General features: G+C 42.1%; 1 protein-coding gene across 1 annotated transcript in view; it reads right to left on the bottom strand.

Annotated features, from left to right (window-relative positions):
- Positions 1 to 18773, bottom strand: part of DAPP1 (dual adaptor of phosphotyrosine and 3-phosphoinositides 1) — a 47588-nt gene that overhangs the window by 9009 nt on the left and 19806 nt on the right. Inside the window, exons 3-4 of the mRNA XM_041757923.1 lie at positions 15141 to 15274; positions 3451 to 3581 (exon numbers count right to left, since the gene is read on the bottom strand). Coding sequence (XP_041613857.1) covers positions 3451 to 3581; positions 15141 to 15274 — 265 coding nt within the window. The remainder of the gene's footprint in view (positions 1 to 3450; positions 3582 to 15140; positions 15275 to 18773) is intronic.

The following is an 18773-nucleotide window of genomic DNA, read 5'->3' as shown; positions in this document are numbered from 1 at the left end:
TCTCTTGAGACCTCTATTCCGTGAGAAAGACTTTCAGGAATGCAGATTTATTCACATTTGCTTATCCAAAAGGGATTTGAAGTGACAATGAGTCACTTCTTAACTCACATAGCATTAATTCAAGGATAACACATAGCAGGCACCTATAAAAGGTAAGGACTGGTGGGGAACTGTGCAAATAGAAATATGCATAAAACAAGGATCCTAAGACGAAGAAATGTATAACTTCATAAATTGCAAAAACTGAATTCCTTGTAGGATATTTTGTTTGAGCATGACGTTACTCTGTATCTTACATTAGGCAGATAACAGAACAAAGAGAAAAATGTTTCCAAAGCAAAGGGAACAGAAATTTTAGTAGGAGGGAGTCATTAAAAAATGATGAATCCCACAACAGGAAAGCTAAGGAAGCTAACATTTTAGATAGGACTTATTCTTGTATCAGGCTTGCAAGATATATTATCTCACTTAATCTCTACCAACACAACCAACTGGTATTTCACATCTCCCAGGTCCAAAACAAAACTGCTCATTCCCGTCCCCCAGACCCACCCCTCCTGCCATCTTAGCAAAGTCCTCCTGGACTACCGTGTGACTCTCTTTCATGTACCACATTCAACCTGTCCTAAGACTTGTCTCTTCTACCTGCACAGCACACCCTGAAGTTCACCAGTTCCTACCCCCACTCCCCAGTTTGAACTACCACTGTCTCTCTCTGGACCACTACAATCGCCCCCTAAATACTCGCCTTGCTCCAAACTTTGGCCATATTCCATTTTCCACTTTGTGGTGAGAATGAACTGTTTTAAAAAAATGTTAAAGCTTAAATTATGTTGCTCAAAACTCTCACAATTTCTGCTTGGCACTTAGAACAACAACAAAAAATCCTTTATCTTGTCCTCCAAGGCCTTCTATGTTGTTCAAAGGAGATAGAGCTGACATTTCGGATGGGAGACTTCTTTTCCTGTGTAGCAGCACAGTTGGCTTCCATGGCCCCTGCCCATCGTTGGGAAACAATTTTCCAGGGCCTCTTACATGTCTGTATGTCTTATCAGCAAGGTACCGACAGCCCTTTGTTCCAGACCCATTTTTAAAACATGTTTGTAGAGCACACAACCTTAGAAGATGGAGAGAGTGTCTTCCTCCAGAGGAAGGGGCAGATGACCAGCGGTCTGCCATGAAGCCATGGAGCTTGGTTAGTCTGCGAGCAAGTCAAGTCCAGGCTCTTCACAGTTTTTGACACCTGCTAATGCCAGTAATGCTCCAAAGCACTGTGAATTTCCAAACACTTAGCTGGGTGGTGAGCCCTTTGAGAAAAGATCCACCCCTCCTTCCCTCCATGATCGCATCTCCTACCACATTTCCTCTCGCTCACTTCATGCCAATCATGATCTTCCTGCTAGTCTTCAAAATACCTCGATTTAGTTCTCACCTCTAGGCTCTTATACTGTTCTCTCTTCCTGCGACACTAGAACATGTTAGTAGTTTTCCCTATGTATTGATACACAATAAGCTCGGTGGATTTGTCATTATACAGTGTGGGTGCAGCCAGACTCCCCCAATTCCTCACCACTGTTTTAAAAACTCCATTATACAGACACTTCTATGTAGAGTCATATTGAGATATTAGGGCAGGAGAATCTATCTGATACTTGAAGTAAGCAAAGAAGGGAAGCAATAAGGCTTGCAGAATTGGGTTAAAGAGGTTTATTTCCACCCAAGTATGCTACCTCTCTCTCATGCTCACACCCGCTCTACAGCTTAGATCCTGCATTTTACTGTTGATAAAGAACACGTGTAGTAGGGTATGGTCCAACTGACCCTGATTGAGGATCTTCAGGGTAAGTGCAGTAGAGGAGAGTGTGAAGCTACATTGACAGGACAGATGAAAGAGATGTTGAGGTGACTGGTGGCAGGGTGAGGGTTCTCCAAGGCCTTCCATGTCGTTCCGTAAAGAGGAAAGTCAGGGAAGGGACGGGTGGGTTGGCTGGAAATCAAAGAATTGATTGGGAGGTAAGTCTTGCTCTGTTCATTGGTCTCTTTTGACTGGAGACTATTTATTGTCTTGCTTTCCTAACCTTGCTAGTTTGATGAGTCTTCCTACAACTGTAACAAAGCTAAAATATCGCTTTCAATCAGTTTCCAGGATTTTTATTTTTGAGTGGATGTAGCACAGAAACAAAAATGTAACATGCGCCACGAACCAGGCTAGGCTACAAAGCTACAAAGACAAGCTATGATTCTTATCCTGCGAAGCGTCAAGCCACCAGGGAAGGCAGACGCATGCCTAGGTAGTTAGGACCCCCCACCCAGCCCCCCTGGGTGATGGTTCCAGGACAAAGGCAAGCAGAGGGTGCTCCCAGCACAAAAGAGGGCCACTTTAAAGAAAGCAAGGAGGGGCCCAGGAAGGCTTTCTGAGAGACACTGGTCTCTGATGCCAGTCTTGAAGGGTGATGAGGGGATAGCTGTGGGGGGTGGAGGGGGCAGTGCGGGCAGAAGGAGCGCAGAGAAATGCACTTTGTTGTGAGCCTGGGAATGGCACAGGTGAAGCTGGAGGGACCAGAAGGAACAGGGCCAGGTGGGCCAGAGGACAGCAGGCACCACGGAAGGTTAAGCAGGGAGGTCATGTGATCCATCTGCTTTTTAAGAAGGATCTCCGGGGTGGCAGGGTAGAAGGGTGGAAAAGGTGCTGCAGACAGGAGGGCCACACATTTATAACTGTCATTTGTAGCGGAGTGTCTTGGGGGGATGCCGGTTCCAAGTGTAGAGTCGGCTCTCGGCATTTCTTCTGCGGGTTGCCTTCTTTCTGATCCGCACAAATCCTGATGCTCCTCTTACAGCAGGAGCATTTGACAAAGCAGGAAGGGAGAAGGACAGGGGAGCCCTGAGCACCGTGAGGGGACGGGCGGTGCCGGGAGGAATGTTTGCAGGGTCACAGCTCACGGGACCAGCGGAAATGGGCTCTTGAAAGACAATGAGCGCTCGCTGGGGCCTCACTGAGACTGAACAACGGCCCAGGGCCCACGTTGCAAAGAAGCGCAAATGTTTTCTGTCCGTACCTCTCCTTCAGTGAAGGAGAGAAAAAAAATAGGAAAAAACAATATCCTCGGGTTTTATAGTCAACTGTGAATATTTTCCTTCCGCAGACAATTGAAATGTAAATTTCTTTTTTCTGAATATAGGGAACTTGGATTACAGTTTGGCCAACCATGTGAACAGCAGCATCTTTCGTCCATCCTAAGTCAGGACGGGAATAGACGTGCCATTTTCAGTGTTTACAGTCCCATCACTATGGCATTGTATTTCTTGAGGATTTACCCTGGATCAGAGGAAATGAGTCATGGGCTTCAAACCTTATGTTCCTTTCCAGGTTTTATAACCCAAGTTAGAGTTTTCACGTGAACAAACGAATGTTTAAGAGTGTCTGACGGCGGATGGAGAGCCACTTACAGAAGGTGCAGTGGGCACGAGGTCATTCTCCGTTCTGCCCGTCTGCATTGCTGTGTGAACCCGGACAGACTCATAAATGGAAGGTTCTTCCACTTTCCTCGGATAGGGGTGTTTCAGGACAATCAGAGTGCCTGGGTGAAGACAAAAGAACATAATCAGAAGAGTAGACCCAGAAAGAAGGTCCCAATGCTAACAAGCAGAGACCTGGGGCTAGATTTTAGCCTCCTGTTTTTAGATCTTTTTCCGTGTTCATTTTCTTGACGTTTATCGAGTACCAACTATGTGCCAGGCACTTAGGGTGGACACTGGAGATATAAAGCATGATGAGATGATTTCTGTTCTCCTAGTGCTCAGGCAAAACTAGCAACAGATGTCAATAAACAGGTAGTCATTTAAGTGGACAGCGTGATGACATCAGTGTCAGAGATGCAGAGGACACATGCCAGGGACGCCCGGGAACCCGAAGACCCCTTCTATGGAACACTTTGGAAAAGCCTTCACGAAGGAGGCTACATGGGTCCAGACTTTAAGGTATAATTGGAAGTCTTCCAGGTAGCCTTTATAAAGGCTGTGAAATTAAAACCCAACAAATGCACTGGGGCATGAGAGGATTTATTCCATGGTTTCAGAACAAACTTGTAACAAATCAGTGGATCTCAAAAAAAGTGGACTCGTTGCATTTTCCCTACTGTCTCCTACCACCTGATTAATAAAATAAGCTACATGGGAATTTGCTTTGCTCAAGTGAACATGACCTGAACCAGCTTATGTATGATTGCCTTCACTTCCATCTGGAGGAAGAGGACTGGGCAGAAAAAGGGCCAGTCTTTGGGGGCTTGGGTGAGTCCCTCCAAGGCTGAGAGCACTTCTGACTCAACACTTCTAACCATCCCCCCTCTATACTCTTCCCTTCTCCCAATCAATTAGCTGATCGGGAACCAGATAACTTACAAAAAGAGTGAGTTAAGGGTTTCTTCCCTCTTGCTATGGTTTCTTGCTTTTTATTTTACTGGAGTCTTATAAAAGGCAGGCCTGAGATTGTACCAGACCGTGGGGGAGATATCAAGAATTCAGTAATGTATTCAACAAGTATTTATTGGGCTCTACTATGTGCCAGACACTTGTCCAGGTAATGAGGATACAACAGCAAACAAAGAAGATACAGCACCTGGTCCTCTGGTAGGGGAGCCAGAAAAAAAAATGAAAAGAAATAGAATATACATCAGGTGAGAGCAGTGTTCTGGAAATCCTAATAGAGCAAGATAAAGACATAAGGCAGGTGATGAGGGTGGCGTTGGGAGAAGAATGATATTTCATGGGGGTGGTCAGAAAGGCTTCTTTGAAAAGGTATTTTGAAAGATTATAGATAGTGTGGACCTTGAACTGGAGTAAGAAGGAGATAATAAGGACACAGAGAGATCACCTCTGCAGTTAAAAAGCACAAGATAATAATACTACACCTAAAACAAAGCCAAACCATTCTATGGTGCTCGGCGCTCAGGTATGCATGACGTACTGACTGCAAAAACACAACTGTGGCATCTGAGAGCGGACCAATGTGACACCCTGCTGTCACTTGAAAAGGGGCACTGAGAAAAGCCAGGAGAGGGTCTCTGACCTTGCCCCCAGACAAGAATGAGACCCTGACCTCCTCCCTCTTCTGCATCCTGTTCACAACTGTAGCATTGGGATCACAATGAAAAATGGCTTTCGCAGCTATCAGAAGCCTCTGTCCTGCCCTTGCACGTCGTCAGCGCTCTTCTGTCAATGTGATCCTTGCATGAGAACAGATCCAGTCATATCAGGACAAGGGGCCAGTTACAGTTTTACAGTCATAATGAAAGCAGAGACGCCTAATTCAAGAGCAGCCGTTGTACAGGCTCAGGGGCTCTGTGACACAATCATAGCATGCCAGATGCTTGGTGAGTGTGGGGTTGGCTCCAGGGTGACCCTCCCCAGAGACTCACCCCTAGCGATGTGCCCAGGGGTCACCATGGCATCATGGAAAGAGCCACTACTGGCGCTCAGTACCTATTGACCCCGGGCAGTCAGTCTAGCTCCTGTTTCCTCCCCAGACACGTGAGAATAATGACTCTTTCTTCCCAAGGCTGTTTGAGGCACCGAATAAAAAGTGTTTGCGAAAGGATTATGAAAATGTTAGATGTTATTATGCTTTGATATAGAGTATTTTTAAATTCGTAAATGAAAACCCAACGATTGCATCTTTTTGGAACATGAATGTTTAAATGTCGAGTTAAAAAAGACCCATGTGTGACATTCTGCCAAGAATAAAATGGCAGAGTCTAGAAGCCACTGACTACAGCTTGAAGACGAATGAGTGCCTCCTAAGCCCTTCCATCTGAGTGCGGGAGAGGGGACTGGAGCCCAGGGCTCCAAGCAGCTCACAGGTTAGAAAAAAATATGAAATCTTAATGCTTTCTTTTCAACGATGATGCTAAATTTTCATCTGTTTCCATATGTTTAATATGAAAATATATTTCTTTAATGATGCCTTAGAAAGATGTGCCTGGTCAATCCTGTTTTTGTCCACAACCAGGCATACCACCTATAGTGGTTTCCTATTGCTTCTGTAACAAGTTACTGCAGCTGTAGTGACTTAAAATAACTTGAATTTATTATCATATAGTTCTGGAGGTCAGAAGTCTGAAATGGGTCTCACTAATCTAAAAATCAAGGTATTGGCAAGGGCTGCTTTCCTTCGGGAAAGGCTCTAGGGGAGAATCCATTCCTTGTCTTTTCTAGCTTCTAGAGGCTGCCAGCATTCTTCCCTGGTGGCCCCATTCCTCCCTCTTCAAAGCCAGCAACAGTGCGTGTGAGGCCTGCCCACATTGCCATGTGTCTGGGGTCTCCCTCTACTGCCTCCATCTTTCACTTATAAGGGCTTGCAATTAGAATGGGCCTGCCTGGAAAACCCAGGATAACCTCCCCATCCAAAGTCAGCTAATAGTCCTAATTCCATCTGCAAAGTTAATTCCCTCTTACCAGGTAACGTAACATATTCACAGGTCCAGGAAGAGATGTGGGCAACTTTGGGGGGGGGCATTATCTTGTCTACCACAGTATTAGTGCCTGGGAGGTAAGCATAGACTTGAGGGCAAGTTGTGCTATATTCTAAGGATCTCTGGGTGGGGGTGCTGCTTATAGCCACAAAACTATAACCACTTGGAATTATAAAGCCACTGTCTTTTCAACAGGTGCATTTCCCAACGCTGTGAGTCCCTTCAGGGCAGGTATGGTCCCAAATTTATCTTTGTAGCTCCATCTCCTGGTACAGATGCTGACATAATGAAGGATTGATCAGTGATTGGGTAAATGAATGCCATAGTAATTCAGGTTCAAGTCAGAGAAGAGCCTGGAAGGAACCAGCCTTGCCAGGGCCACGATGACCCTGCCCTGGGGCAAGGACAGGACCACAACGGCATGTACAGCTGTTCACATTTCCAGTGGGGGGAGGGATCAAATTCTATTTCAAAAACCTCTTCTAAAGTTTAACCAACAAAAGCTAAACTGAGGGAAATGATAATGAGTCAACAGGAAAGTAGAATTGAGTATAGATTGATTTTTACTAGTAAGATGGTGAATGAGGCTAGATTGAATGGTGGAAGGAAGAAAATGGCAATCTGCGTATAAAACATTAGCTCCCATGGATAATCCTGCCTCCTAAAGATAGGTCTTCTTAGCTGACCATTCTGCCCAAGGAGAAAACAATACATAGGCTTCTTGGCATAGCTGCTGGGTTTACGATGATCTCGTCTTCTGTAGAAACTGCCCCATCCTCTACACCAGGGTAGATCCTCACAGGCCCTGGGTGTCCCCCACAAACATCTCACCCGGGTACAGTCATGGGATCCACTTCCCGGGGATCTAATTAGTTACTTCTCTGAAGAGAAGGCCCACTAACTTCAGTTTCTGAGCTACATGAAGGAGACTGTTCTTTCCTGCCTTTGACATAAAACCTGGTCTCAGGAAAGCTGGGTAGAGGTACATTTTTGAGGTGATCAGAGCAGGACCAAGGGAAGCATTTCAGTTCGCTGAAAGCTTCAGAGTTGGCATGATCACAGGGCTGATTCTTTATTGTCTCTTGGTGTTCATCCCACCTTTATATTCTGGGACGGAATAGTAATATCCTTAACTAAAACAAACAAACAAACAAACAAACAAACAAACCAGAAAAATCCACTTCTCTCCCTGTACTTCTCTTGACCCATTGTTTTTTCAATCAAAAGAAAGTTATAGAATATAGCCAACACAGACTCGTTCTATTTCCACCCAAGGCTCAAGGTAGTGCCTTGGCTCCGTAAAGGAGGAACTTGGGGTTAGTGATATTCAGGCCAAGTTAACTCCAGGATTTGATCAGAAGGTTTGGTTAAAGCAAAAGGAGGCAGGGGCTGGTAAAGGGAGGAGAGAGGAAACTCTACCGCCACAGGTCTTGGAAACCTGGCTGCGAGTTTCACTTCAGTTTCTGAGCTACATGAAGGAGATTGCTGCTTCCTGCCTTTGACATGAAACTTTGGGTTTCAGAAGCACTCGGTGGAGGTACATTTTTGAGGTGATCAGAGAGGGACCGAGGCAGGCGTTTCAGTTTGCTTTGACTGAACTGCTAACTTACAGGACACCCACTCTGTACGTAACATTGTGAGATTGCGTCGAAGGACTCCCTCGCTTGTATTCCTGCAGGACCTCAGGAACACAGCAAGGGCAGTCTCGAGCCTCAGGCATCGGGGTGATATCTGAAACAGAGTAGTGCAAGAGCACACAAAGCTCTTAAAAGGGAAACTTCTATTTAGAGTATTTCTTTTATGCACTAAAGCTAGTGCTTAACCCATCAGGTTTCTCAGCTAGACTGGAAGAAGTTTGAAGGTGAGGATGATATCTGGTGCCTCACTACATTGTCAGTAGTAATAGTGTGCAGCTCACAGGTGGCCCCCAATACATATTTGCTGAATTAAATGAAAACAAGACCACATCCATCCATGTTTCGTTATTGCTCTCGGGCTCAGAAAACACACTTTGCGACTGGCATATCCATGACAGGTTCCCCTGTCCCTTCCTGCCAGTGGGAAGTGGTTTTCTAGAGAGAACGACAGGAATATTCAGGATCTTTTCTCCTTTCTTCTTTGCAACCTGCTCTGCAGATGAACCTGAACCCATCATAAAATGGTGCTGGTGAAACTATGTTCATTTACATAGTCAGGGGCTTTAATTTTCCATTTCCAGCCTCACAGGGAGAACTACACAGAGGAATGAAAAAGCAAATGAGTCAGCCAGGTCAGAAGATTCTGTTAAAATACCCAAGTCAAGTCAGGTCATTCTTTCTGGAGCGGTCGCTTGATCTGACCTTTCATCTGAATCCACTGTGGGAACTGGCTTAAAATTTGGAGATGACATAAACATTTGATAAACACAAATTCAATCGTCCCTCACTGACACTTCATGATCCACCAAGGAATGTACAACTCTTGCATATGATACGTTGGAGTGAATTACTATAAAAATGCTTCATTAAAAACAGCAATAATGATTATTTATGCCATGCTAAGAATTATTTTTATAGTCTTACATACCTAATCTCATTCAATCTTCAACAGCAAGTCATGAACTATTAAGGCATGAACTATTAGATCATCGGCTCTAATTTATAAGATGATGAAACTGAATCTCAGAGAGGTTACATAATTTGCCCAAGGGCATCCAGCTGGTGAGCGGCAGAGCCTGGCGTCGAACTGGGAGTTCCTGTGTTTACTCATGATATAACATATTATTCTCAGCCGTGGTGGCCACACCGTGGAAACTCTGTGGCCCATGAGATGTTGTACTCTATCGTGTGCAGGAGAGCATACATAGAATGAAAATCAAAGAAACGGATTCTTTAGGAGGCAGCTTGAGGAAAGGATATGTGAGTTTTTGCCTCAACATTTCTCACCAGGCCTCAGTTTTTTCTTTTGTAGGGGAAAAATGAGATGGTCTGTGGACTCCCTTCCCATCCTAATATCCTAGAAATGTAGTTAAACACCCAGGCCCAAGGCAGGGGCAAGAATTATGAGGACGCTTGGTAACCAAAGGTGTGTCCTTTTTCCTATAAATGGACAGTGTCCATTTGAAGCACTTCCTTCCTGATGTCATTGTGTCTTCGTGCCTCATTTTCCTTTTCTTCCACCTTCCCATTCACACTTCACATAAATATGACGGGCCTACATAGGTTTTCTAGCCAGCCTTTTTCTGTTTTAAGATTTCCTCCGGTATAGTTTCTCAAATGGCAATTCATGTAAATAAAATAAGAACAGCAATAACCACAAAGACGAAGCTCAAACTGATTAACATTCTGTAGGACAATGGCTCCACATCACAACCCGAAAATACTGCTGCAGACCTTTTAGAAGAGCCTGGGGGATAGCCCTGCCGTGTCCTATGAACATGCTCCAATGTCGCTGTGGTGGGGATCTTCCCACCCAAACCTACTCGAGGTCACACTGTGCCGTGGCGATGTCGTGCTGCCGCGTCACCCGTAGGCCACTGGAAAGTCCCGGTGCTTCAGCACACGGTGGGCCTGGACTCCACTCCCAGCTCTGCTGCTCGCCAGCTGTGCTCCCCTTGGCCAAATAACTCAAAATGTGTTTTTATTTCCTCATCCGAAAGTGGGACCACTTTCACATTATTGTGGGTGTTTCAGAAGATTCAGTAATTCGATGTATGTGAAAACATCCAATAGCATGCTCGGAGGAGAGTAAGCACCCCACAAATGGTGCTTCCCTTTCCTTCCTTGCCTGCTTTTTCCTTTTTCAAGCACACATCATTACAAACTAAGAGAATTTCCTTTTTTGGCAAGCATACACTGAAGAAGTGATTCTTGGTTGTGGTTTGGCAAAATTCTGAGTTGTCGCCAATTATTTTCAGAAATGTCACACAACTCCCAAACTCCAATGAATTTTAACTTAATTTTAAATACCATCTGGGTAAAAAAGGCTGGCGTTACAAAATAAAATAATAATAACTATAGTGGTTACCAAGAGGTTGGGAATCCCCACATTAAGGCAAAAAGAGAAGTGGAAATTTGACATTTAAGAAAGAACCAGATAGGATCTTCAAAACTGAGAACCAATTATTATAAAGGGTAAGCACAAACAAAGCACTTGACTTGTTATCATATGCTTTCATGCTAGGTAGGTGATTAAAGTCACCGCACAATAATTCCTATAATAAATTATATATGACTATTTCACATACAGCTTTCTAATAGAAATCAAAGGTAATGAGAAAGGTAATTTTTGTTCTAATAATATTTGGACTTTTAAGGATAAAGAAATGCTACGAAGGGTGTCTTAGGTTAGGCATCTCCCCTTCAGTTCAGGTCATGATCTTAGGGTCCTGGGATTGAGCCCTGAGTTGGGCTGTGCACTCCACCCTCAGTGGGAAGTCTGCTGCTCTCTCTCACTCTCTCTCTCTCTCTCAAATAAATAAATTAAATAAGACAAATGCTGTCTAAATTTTCAAGGTTATGTGTATTAAACTTAGCTAATTACAAGAAGATACAGTAAAAATTAATAATGGACCTAAAGTATCCATGCTAATAAAGAAGTCTCAAATTTCCAAGTCTACTTAAGTTGAATTTTAAATCTATGTACAAATATGAAGGAAGTTTTACATAGCAGCTTATGATTACAAATGAAAGTCAAAATCTGAATTTAATCATTACTGAGCATACATACAACACAAAGTATCATTTCAAATGATATTTTGTATAAACTTTGGAAGTAAAAATTCATTGTCAGAACTTTGCTGGTTGCAGTGTTGCAATGCAGGCTTGGGTAATGAGGTAAATGGAAAGCAACATGAAATGATGAAATGTGGATAATTATTAGCATTTATTCTTTTTTTTTAAAAGATTTTATTCATCCATTCATGAAAGACACAGAGAAAGAGAAAGAGAGAGAGAGAGAGAGAGGCAGAGACACAGGCAGAGGGAGAAGCAGGCTGCATGCAGGGAGCCTGATGTGGGATGTGGGACTCGATCCTGGGACTCTGGGATCACACCCCAGGCCAAAGGCAGGCGTTAAACCACTGAGCCACCCGGGGATCCCCCATCATTTATTCTTTTACATACTGGGATGTATGATCAGGGTACGATACTGACAAAAATCCCTCTTTTCATAGGATTTACTTACTAGTGCAAAGATTTTTTTTTTAAAAGATTTTATTTATTTATTCATGAGAAACACAGAGAGAGGCAGAGACACAGGCAGAGGGAGAAGCAGGCTCCCTCTGGGGAGCCTGATGCGGGACTGAATCCCAGGACTCCAAGATCATGACCTGAACCAAAATCAGAAGCTCAACCACTGAGCCACGCAGGTGCTTCTCAAAGATTTTTTTTTTATTTTTAATTTTTTTGCAAAGATTTTTTTAAGTCAATTTTGCAATATGTTAGAAGATAAAAGAGCCACTGAGGGAAAGTAAGGGAAAAGAGCATACCGGATGTTTTTATGATATACTTGGGAAATGATTGGGATTTGACAATCAGAAATATCTTAAGAGTGTTTATGGGTGTTACTAAGGAGAAATTAGAGTGAACAAAAACTTTCACAGAGATTGGAAAGGTTAAACGCAGATTATAGCAAGGAAAATTATAATAATAGGACATTGAGGTTGTCAGGAGGTTTAGACCTTGCTTAGGAAATCTTCACTCTTCAGATTAGGAAACAAATATTGAGAATTTAAAGAATAGAGGCTAGGAATAGAATAGGAAAAAAGGTATCTTAAAATAGTATTCTTCCCTTGAGGTTAACACTTTTACCTCTCCTGAATACAAACATTCTCTTAGAACCCAGAGCCTAAGGGGAAGCTGGGTTTCCCTCTATGTTATATACAACTGTAAGGCGAAATGGAAGGCTATTGGCTATTTGGAGGTCCAAATAGCCCCTGATGGGCAATGCCCATCTTGCCCCTGGAGGCAATGCCATACCAGCCAGTGGATAAGTGTGGGGAAGTCTTTTTTAAATACATTCATTCTCCAGGCACTGCAGGGGGGGATGCTGGCATGACAGAGATTTGGGAGAAAAGGAGGGGGCTGAAATACCCAGTTCTATTCCTTTCCATTCCTAAAATCTGGAGGTAAGACTCTAGGCAGGCCTCATCCATGGTGCAGACAAATACTTCCCCTGGTATCTTTAATCAAATGAAAACTTTAAGAATTGGCACTTCATCTGATGGTAAGCAAGAAATCGTCAGCCTGCAGGTTTCCCAATCACTAGGAGTCAAAACCAGGAGCCAATACTTAAATGAATAAGAAGAGATCTATTTTTAGAAGGTGGCATCCTGGTTTCCATCCACTGTTATTCACAGGTCACAGTGCTGACTGTGGCTTCTGAAAATCTGCTGGGCTTAAGAGTCATCATGACTTCAGCACGTTATCTTGTTTCCTGAGGCCTATTACTCCCAGAGGGGCACAACTAGAACATTCATTTGTCATGGGTTTTTCCCCTTGTTCCCAGCCTCAGTGGCTTTGCCTTCATCTGGCTGTGACAGATAAGAGGAATATTTCAGAGTTAGGGGAACCTAACTGAAGGGCTGGAGTTAGTAAGCCTAGGACATACCCATAAACATCAAGAGCCTATAGCAGGGGTTCAAATAATAACACATTCTCTGATGGATAACGAATAGAACAGAGAAGATACAGCAGGGAGGATGAAAATCTTAGTTTCCTGAGTTTTACTGCAATAAATAAAGTAGTGATGGTAATGTTAATGATACAGCAAACTTTGGCTTTGGATAAACCACCATAGGAATCAGGATTATACCCTTTTTTTCCCCCAATCCCTAATGGATTAATGGTAAACCTTAGTTACATTAATGTCTTTACAGGGGAATTTAACGTATTTACAGGAAATTTCATTGTCCTGAATTCAATGTCAAGGAGCCTTGACTTTGGACAAGTTGTAGGTGATGCTTTTGCCTGGATATTGGACCTGTGGCAGAAAGGTTCAACCAGAAACCATTACATTCACTTTGATCTTAAAGTTTTTTGAGACATTTCGATAGGCAGAATGTATACTTTCTCCCTAACTTGGAGAAAGTTCAGAGAATGATCAAAGGAGTTAAAAATAGAGTCTAGAAGGAGAGTTTAAAAGAAGATAGCTGACGTTGCTTGGAGGAAAAAAAAAGCTACAAGATAACCCTTATCATGGCTTTGAAGCTACACAGAGTTCCCACTCATAGTTATCCATCCAGCCATCCATTCACTCACCCAAAGTGTCATGCTCTGTAGCAGGACCTGGGGTGTATGGAGAAGGACACACCCAATAGCAGATAAAACAAAGTCTTTAGCTTCAAAAATCTCTCCTCAATTTCTAGTGACCAAGAAGTGAATAAAATTGAGCATAGAGTTGGAAAAAAGTAGGAAGTCTGAAGTGAAGGGATTTGAGAAATTGGCATTGGCATGCCAATGACAAAGTAGTGATGGAAATAAATAATGCATGCCCACCTGCTATGTGTTTATGAGAATTACTGCTGGTTAAATGGTGAAGTAATTATCAGGGCCGACTGGAAGAATTTCCACCAGAAAAAAAAAATATAGCTTCAATTTTGTAGTTTGGAATATTCTATCATAGGCCTTGTGTGGTCAGTATAAAGTAAGGCAACTATTTTGTGGTTTCCCCTGTGCTTTTCGTCTATACTTGATACTGTCTGATTCATATCAGGTTCTATCCAGGCCACAGAAACAGTAGAAAAGGAAAAACCAGTGGTGGCATCTTTTCCCACCACAGTGAAGGTAACAGAAAGCCCACTGGTCATGTTTACCAAGAAAATGAGTGTGTACAAATTCATAGTAGAACAGTTGTGCTGTTAAGTCTTGAGTTCCTCTTCTACCTCAAGTTCTGGAAGTGCCCAATTTTTGATTAATTGAGAGTTATCTTCATTTAGGTCGCATAAAATTGTGATCTGTATCACAAATATTGGGGTGATCTTTTGCTTACTTTATTGAACTGGTACAGAAAAACAAGTTAGATAATTTAAATACCAGGGTAGTGGTTTTTTTAAAATTTGAATATTCTAGTTTGACATTAACCACTCAAACAGGGAAATTCAAAATTTCCTGTCCATATTTAAGTCCAGTGTAAAAACTTACAAAAACCAGGACAAGAGAAAGAGAATTTTATGGTGAAATAAAGGTCTTGCTCGAGAGCATGGCTGACTTCTAATCAATGTTTTCAAAATTCTGGAATCTTTGTGGAAACTTAAGTAAAAAAATGCCCAAAATTATCTTTTATGGCCCCCCAATATGCAAACTGCCCATACCTAAAATTATGAGGTATCAGAAAGTTGTTCTAGCCTTTCTTCTTTCCTTTTTTATTGCATTATTATTATAAAATAGACTATTTTTTAAAAATTGTCTATTTTTAATCAATCTGTTAAATAACACATTCTAAGAAAACTATCTACTTGGTACAGATCACATTATTTTCTCCTTAAGATAATATATATATATATATGATGTAATTTATTTATTAATGTCACATATGGCATGGTAATTGGAAAAAAGTTTCTAAACATACCTAATTGGGTAGCATATGCACATACTCAACAGAAGTGACAGCTACTTAATGAAATCTTCCTTATCCCTTCTCCATCCTGAAACAATGTCTCATAGGTCAAATATCTATCTGTTCATTGCTTACCTGTCTCACTTCCAATCAAAGGCTGATTTGCAAAATGCTTGACAAAATCCTTCAAAGATGAGAATTCATTAAAGCCAAATTTAAATGAATATCCAGTATATTCAACATGAAAGTGTTTGACAGAGTCTTTGGCTCTGAAAGGGAAAAAGAAATGCTTAAGGTTATTCAACAAATGCGTATATTTTTTTGAAGGGAAATATAACTTTAGATATTAACGTCACTATTAAACCTTTCTAAAAATGAGAATTACGACACAATTATTGAAACCACTGGCATTTTTAAAGCACTCGTGTTTTTGGCAAAGCTCTTCTCAATTTTTCACTGCAATGGAAAACAAGAGATGATTCTCCCTGTATGTTCTCTGACTTACCGAGAGGGTCCTTGAACAGTAACTCCTTTCAGGGGCATGTGTGTAAGACCGGCAGAGAATAGGGATGATAGAAAAGGCAGGTAGCACCCTCCCCAAGTTGTCCTCTTTGTGGCACTTACTTGTTTGAGAGTCAGTCTGAATTCTGCTTCTGTCACTTAATTAGTTGTGTGAGCCCAGCCCTTTTCTTGCCATGCTGGTTCAATGGCCTATTGAATAAAATATCTAATCTCCTACAATGTCATTTTCCATCTCATTTTTGGAATGAGGCAGAGCCTTAAATAAATTATAAATTATAGATATATATAATTATATATAAACATATATAAATATATAAATTATATATATTATTTATCTACAGATGCAAATAAATATATACTATTTGACTCCCACTCTTCCTCTCCTCTCTACGAATGGCCTGCTCCAACTTTAGCACACATCTGAAATCAGAATCACCCAGAGGGCTTGTTAAAACCCAGATTTCTAGTTCCTACCTCCTAAATTCCCGATTCAGTACTTCCAAGGTATGGGGTCTGGGAATTTGCTCTCCTAACCTATTCTCAGGGAATGCTGCTGGCCTAGGGACCACACTCTGAGAACAGCTGCTCTCATCCAAGTGGACCCATAATTCTCCTAGAAGTTTCTCCTGTTGTCCCTTAGCATTCTTAGTTCCCTTCACCTGCAACATCATCCTCTTTGTTTCTGATCAAGTGTCAGTTCAAATATTACCTACTCTACCAGTTACTGCATGATACTTCCATCTTGAGTCATTTGCTTTGCTCTCCTCAACCATCCAAACACTTACCTTCTTTCTTTCCCATTGGTTACTGCACTCTGCCTTGTAGTGAGCAACCTGTGTAGTGTCCCACTGCTGCTGAGGCCATACATCCTCAGGGCAAAGTCTGAATCTTTTACAACACTTACCAAAGTGGTTGGCATACAATGGATGCTCTCAAATATTTATTATTAAGGGAGTCAACAAATGAATGAGTAAAATAAGCTATATATATATATATATATATATATATATATATATATACACCACCTAATTGTAAGAAGCTTCTGATCTAATTGTTCAGATGAGACATATATAGGTGAAAAGCTAATATTCTTTGATCCAATAATTCCACAGGTTTGTTTGCGATTTTGGGGAGATCTATGCATTTAAAGGATGTGCAGCCTAACCACTTGATGAAATTTTGACCTTTGCTATTGATTAAAGAAAGCACCATTTCTGCTTCCACCCAAGCAGAATTTCATGTCTGATTAATAATTTTCCCAAAAATGTTATTTAGAAGAAGTTTAAGCAAAACAGAGTAACATGAAAAAATGTTAATGAATGTGTGTGTGTTTTCTCTATGACCCTCTTATTTACCCCATCACACTCCTATCGATTTCTGCCACTAGCCTTAAAGTAGGTGTATTGACTTGCACTGCTCCCAGGAGTGTAAGGGGTGGCAGGCAGCAATCTAACATGTCTTCAATTCTCAGTCCCTGGACTACATACACCTTTTCCCATTTATTCTATAAAATGCTAGTGTAGATGCTGCTATGAAGGGATTTTGCAGATAATTAAAGCCCCAAATTAGCTGATCTTACAATAAGGGAGATTATCTGGGGGTGGGCCCAACCTAATCACATAAGAGTCTTGGTAAAAGCAAATTTTTCTTTCTGGCTAGTCCCAGGAGATATCAGAGAGACATCAGAGAGACATGCTCTAGTTGGCCTAGAAGGAAGCAAACAATCCATGTGGTGAACTGCCTGTGGGAGCCACTTGTCAGGGAACTGTGGGTGGATTCCAGAAGCTGACCCTGGTCCCTGGTCCATAGCTAGATGGAAAATGGGGAGCTCAGTCCCTAGTAGCAAGGAAATGAATGGGAAAGAATGAAGAAAAAAAGAAGAATGAAGGAAGAGGACATAGAGAATAAACCAGATGAACCACAACCTCAGCCAGCACCTTAGTTTTGGTCTGGTAGGAGCCCCAGCAGAGAAACAGGAGAACCCACTTGGACTTCTAATGCACAGAAACTGTGAGATAATCAATGTAGTTGTTTATTTTTTTTTAAAGATTTTATTTATTTATTCATGAGAGACACACAGAGAGGCAGAGACACAGACAGAGGAAGTAGCAGGTTCCTCGCAGGGAGCCTGATGTGGTACTTGATCCCAGTACCCTGGGATCACACCCTGAGCCGAAGGCAGATGCTCAACCGCTGAGCTACTGAGGTGTCCCTCAATGTAGTTGTTTAAAGCCATTAAATTTGGGGTAATTTGTTATGTGGCAGAGAAAACACGGAAGTCCAGAAACCCAAAAAGAGGATTTTAAAAATGTTAATTCTTGTGTTTGAGCTCATAAAAGCCTGCCATCAATTATTTAGGGAAATACTTTTTTTTATTTTTTAGATTTTATTTATTTATATGAGAGAAAGAACATGCAAGAGAGCAAAAGCAGTTGGGAGGGGCAGAGGGAGAAGCAGATTCCCAGCTGAGCAGAGCCCAGGGACCCCACGATCATGACCTGAGCCAAAGGCAGATGCTTAACTGACTGAGCCACCCAGGTGCTCCCAGGGAAATAGTTTTGAAGCCAGTTTTTCCCTCTATCAGAGGGAGAGGAGCCTTAAAACACAAAACAAAACAGAACAAAAATGTTTCTAAACTGGATGAAAAAGAGGATTCAGAGAGAAAGGAGTGTAGATGTTGCTACTGAGTTAGTGACAAGGAGGCCCAGTCTACACAGAGGAGAAAAGAGTAGAGAAAACTTCCTTATGCCAGATCAGCATGAGAGATGCAACACGAAGGGATTCTTTTCAGAGGTATACAGAGGTGCCATCAGAACAGTAGCAAAACAATAATGGTTTGAGGTTAACAAGTGGGTGCCTGGGCAATTTCATGGAGTCCTCACATCCCTAGTTTAAGCAGACAGCAACTCCCCATGAACCCAGAAAGACTTGCTACATGTCCGTAGAGGCCAAGGTGACAGATGCTGACTGAAAACCAGTGACTCCCCCTGATTATCACAAGGCAAGGGCAGCTTCCCTGATGAGGAGCACAGCCAGGAAGAAGCAGGGAGGAGAGAGACTCCAGAAGGACTGGATCATCACAGGCTTGGGCTGGGTAGCGACTGGATTAATTTCATTAATATTCAGAGGAAGTGGAGCTTTGAGAAAGGTCAGTCCACTTATAGAAAAAAACTTAAAATTTGCCTTACTGCTGCTCGAGTTTGTGCTTATGGAAGCTGTACAGACATGAATCATTCTGATTTTTCA

This window comes from Vulpes lagopus, chromosome 6, assembly GCF_018345385.1.
Source record: "Vulpes lagopus strain Blue_001 chromosome 6, ASM1834538v1, whole genome shotgun sequence".
Classification (NCBI taxonomy): domain Eukaryota; kingdom Metazoa; phylum Chordata; class Mammalia; order Carnivora; family Canidae; genus Vulpes; species Vulpes lagopus.
This window is presented reverse-complemented; position numbering and strand designations above follow the sequence as displayed.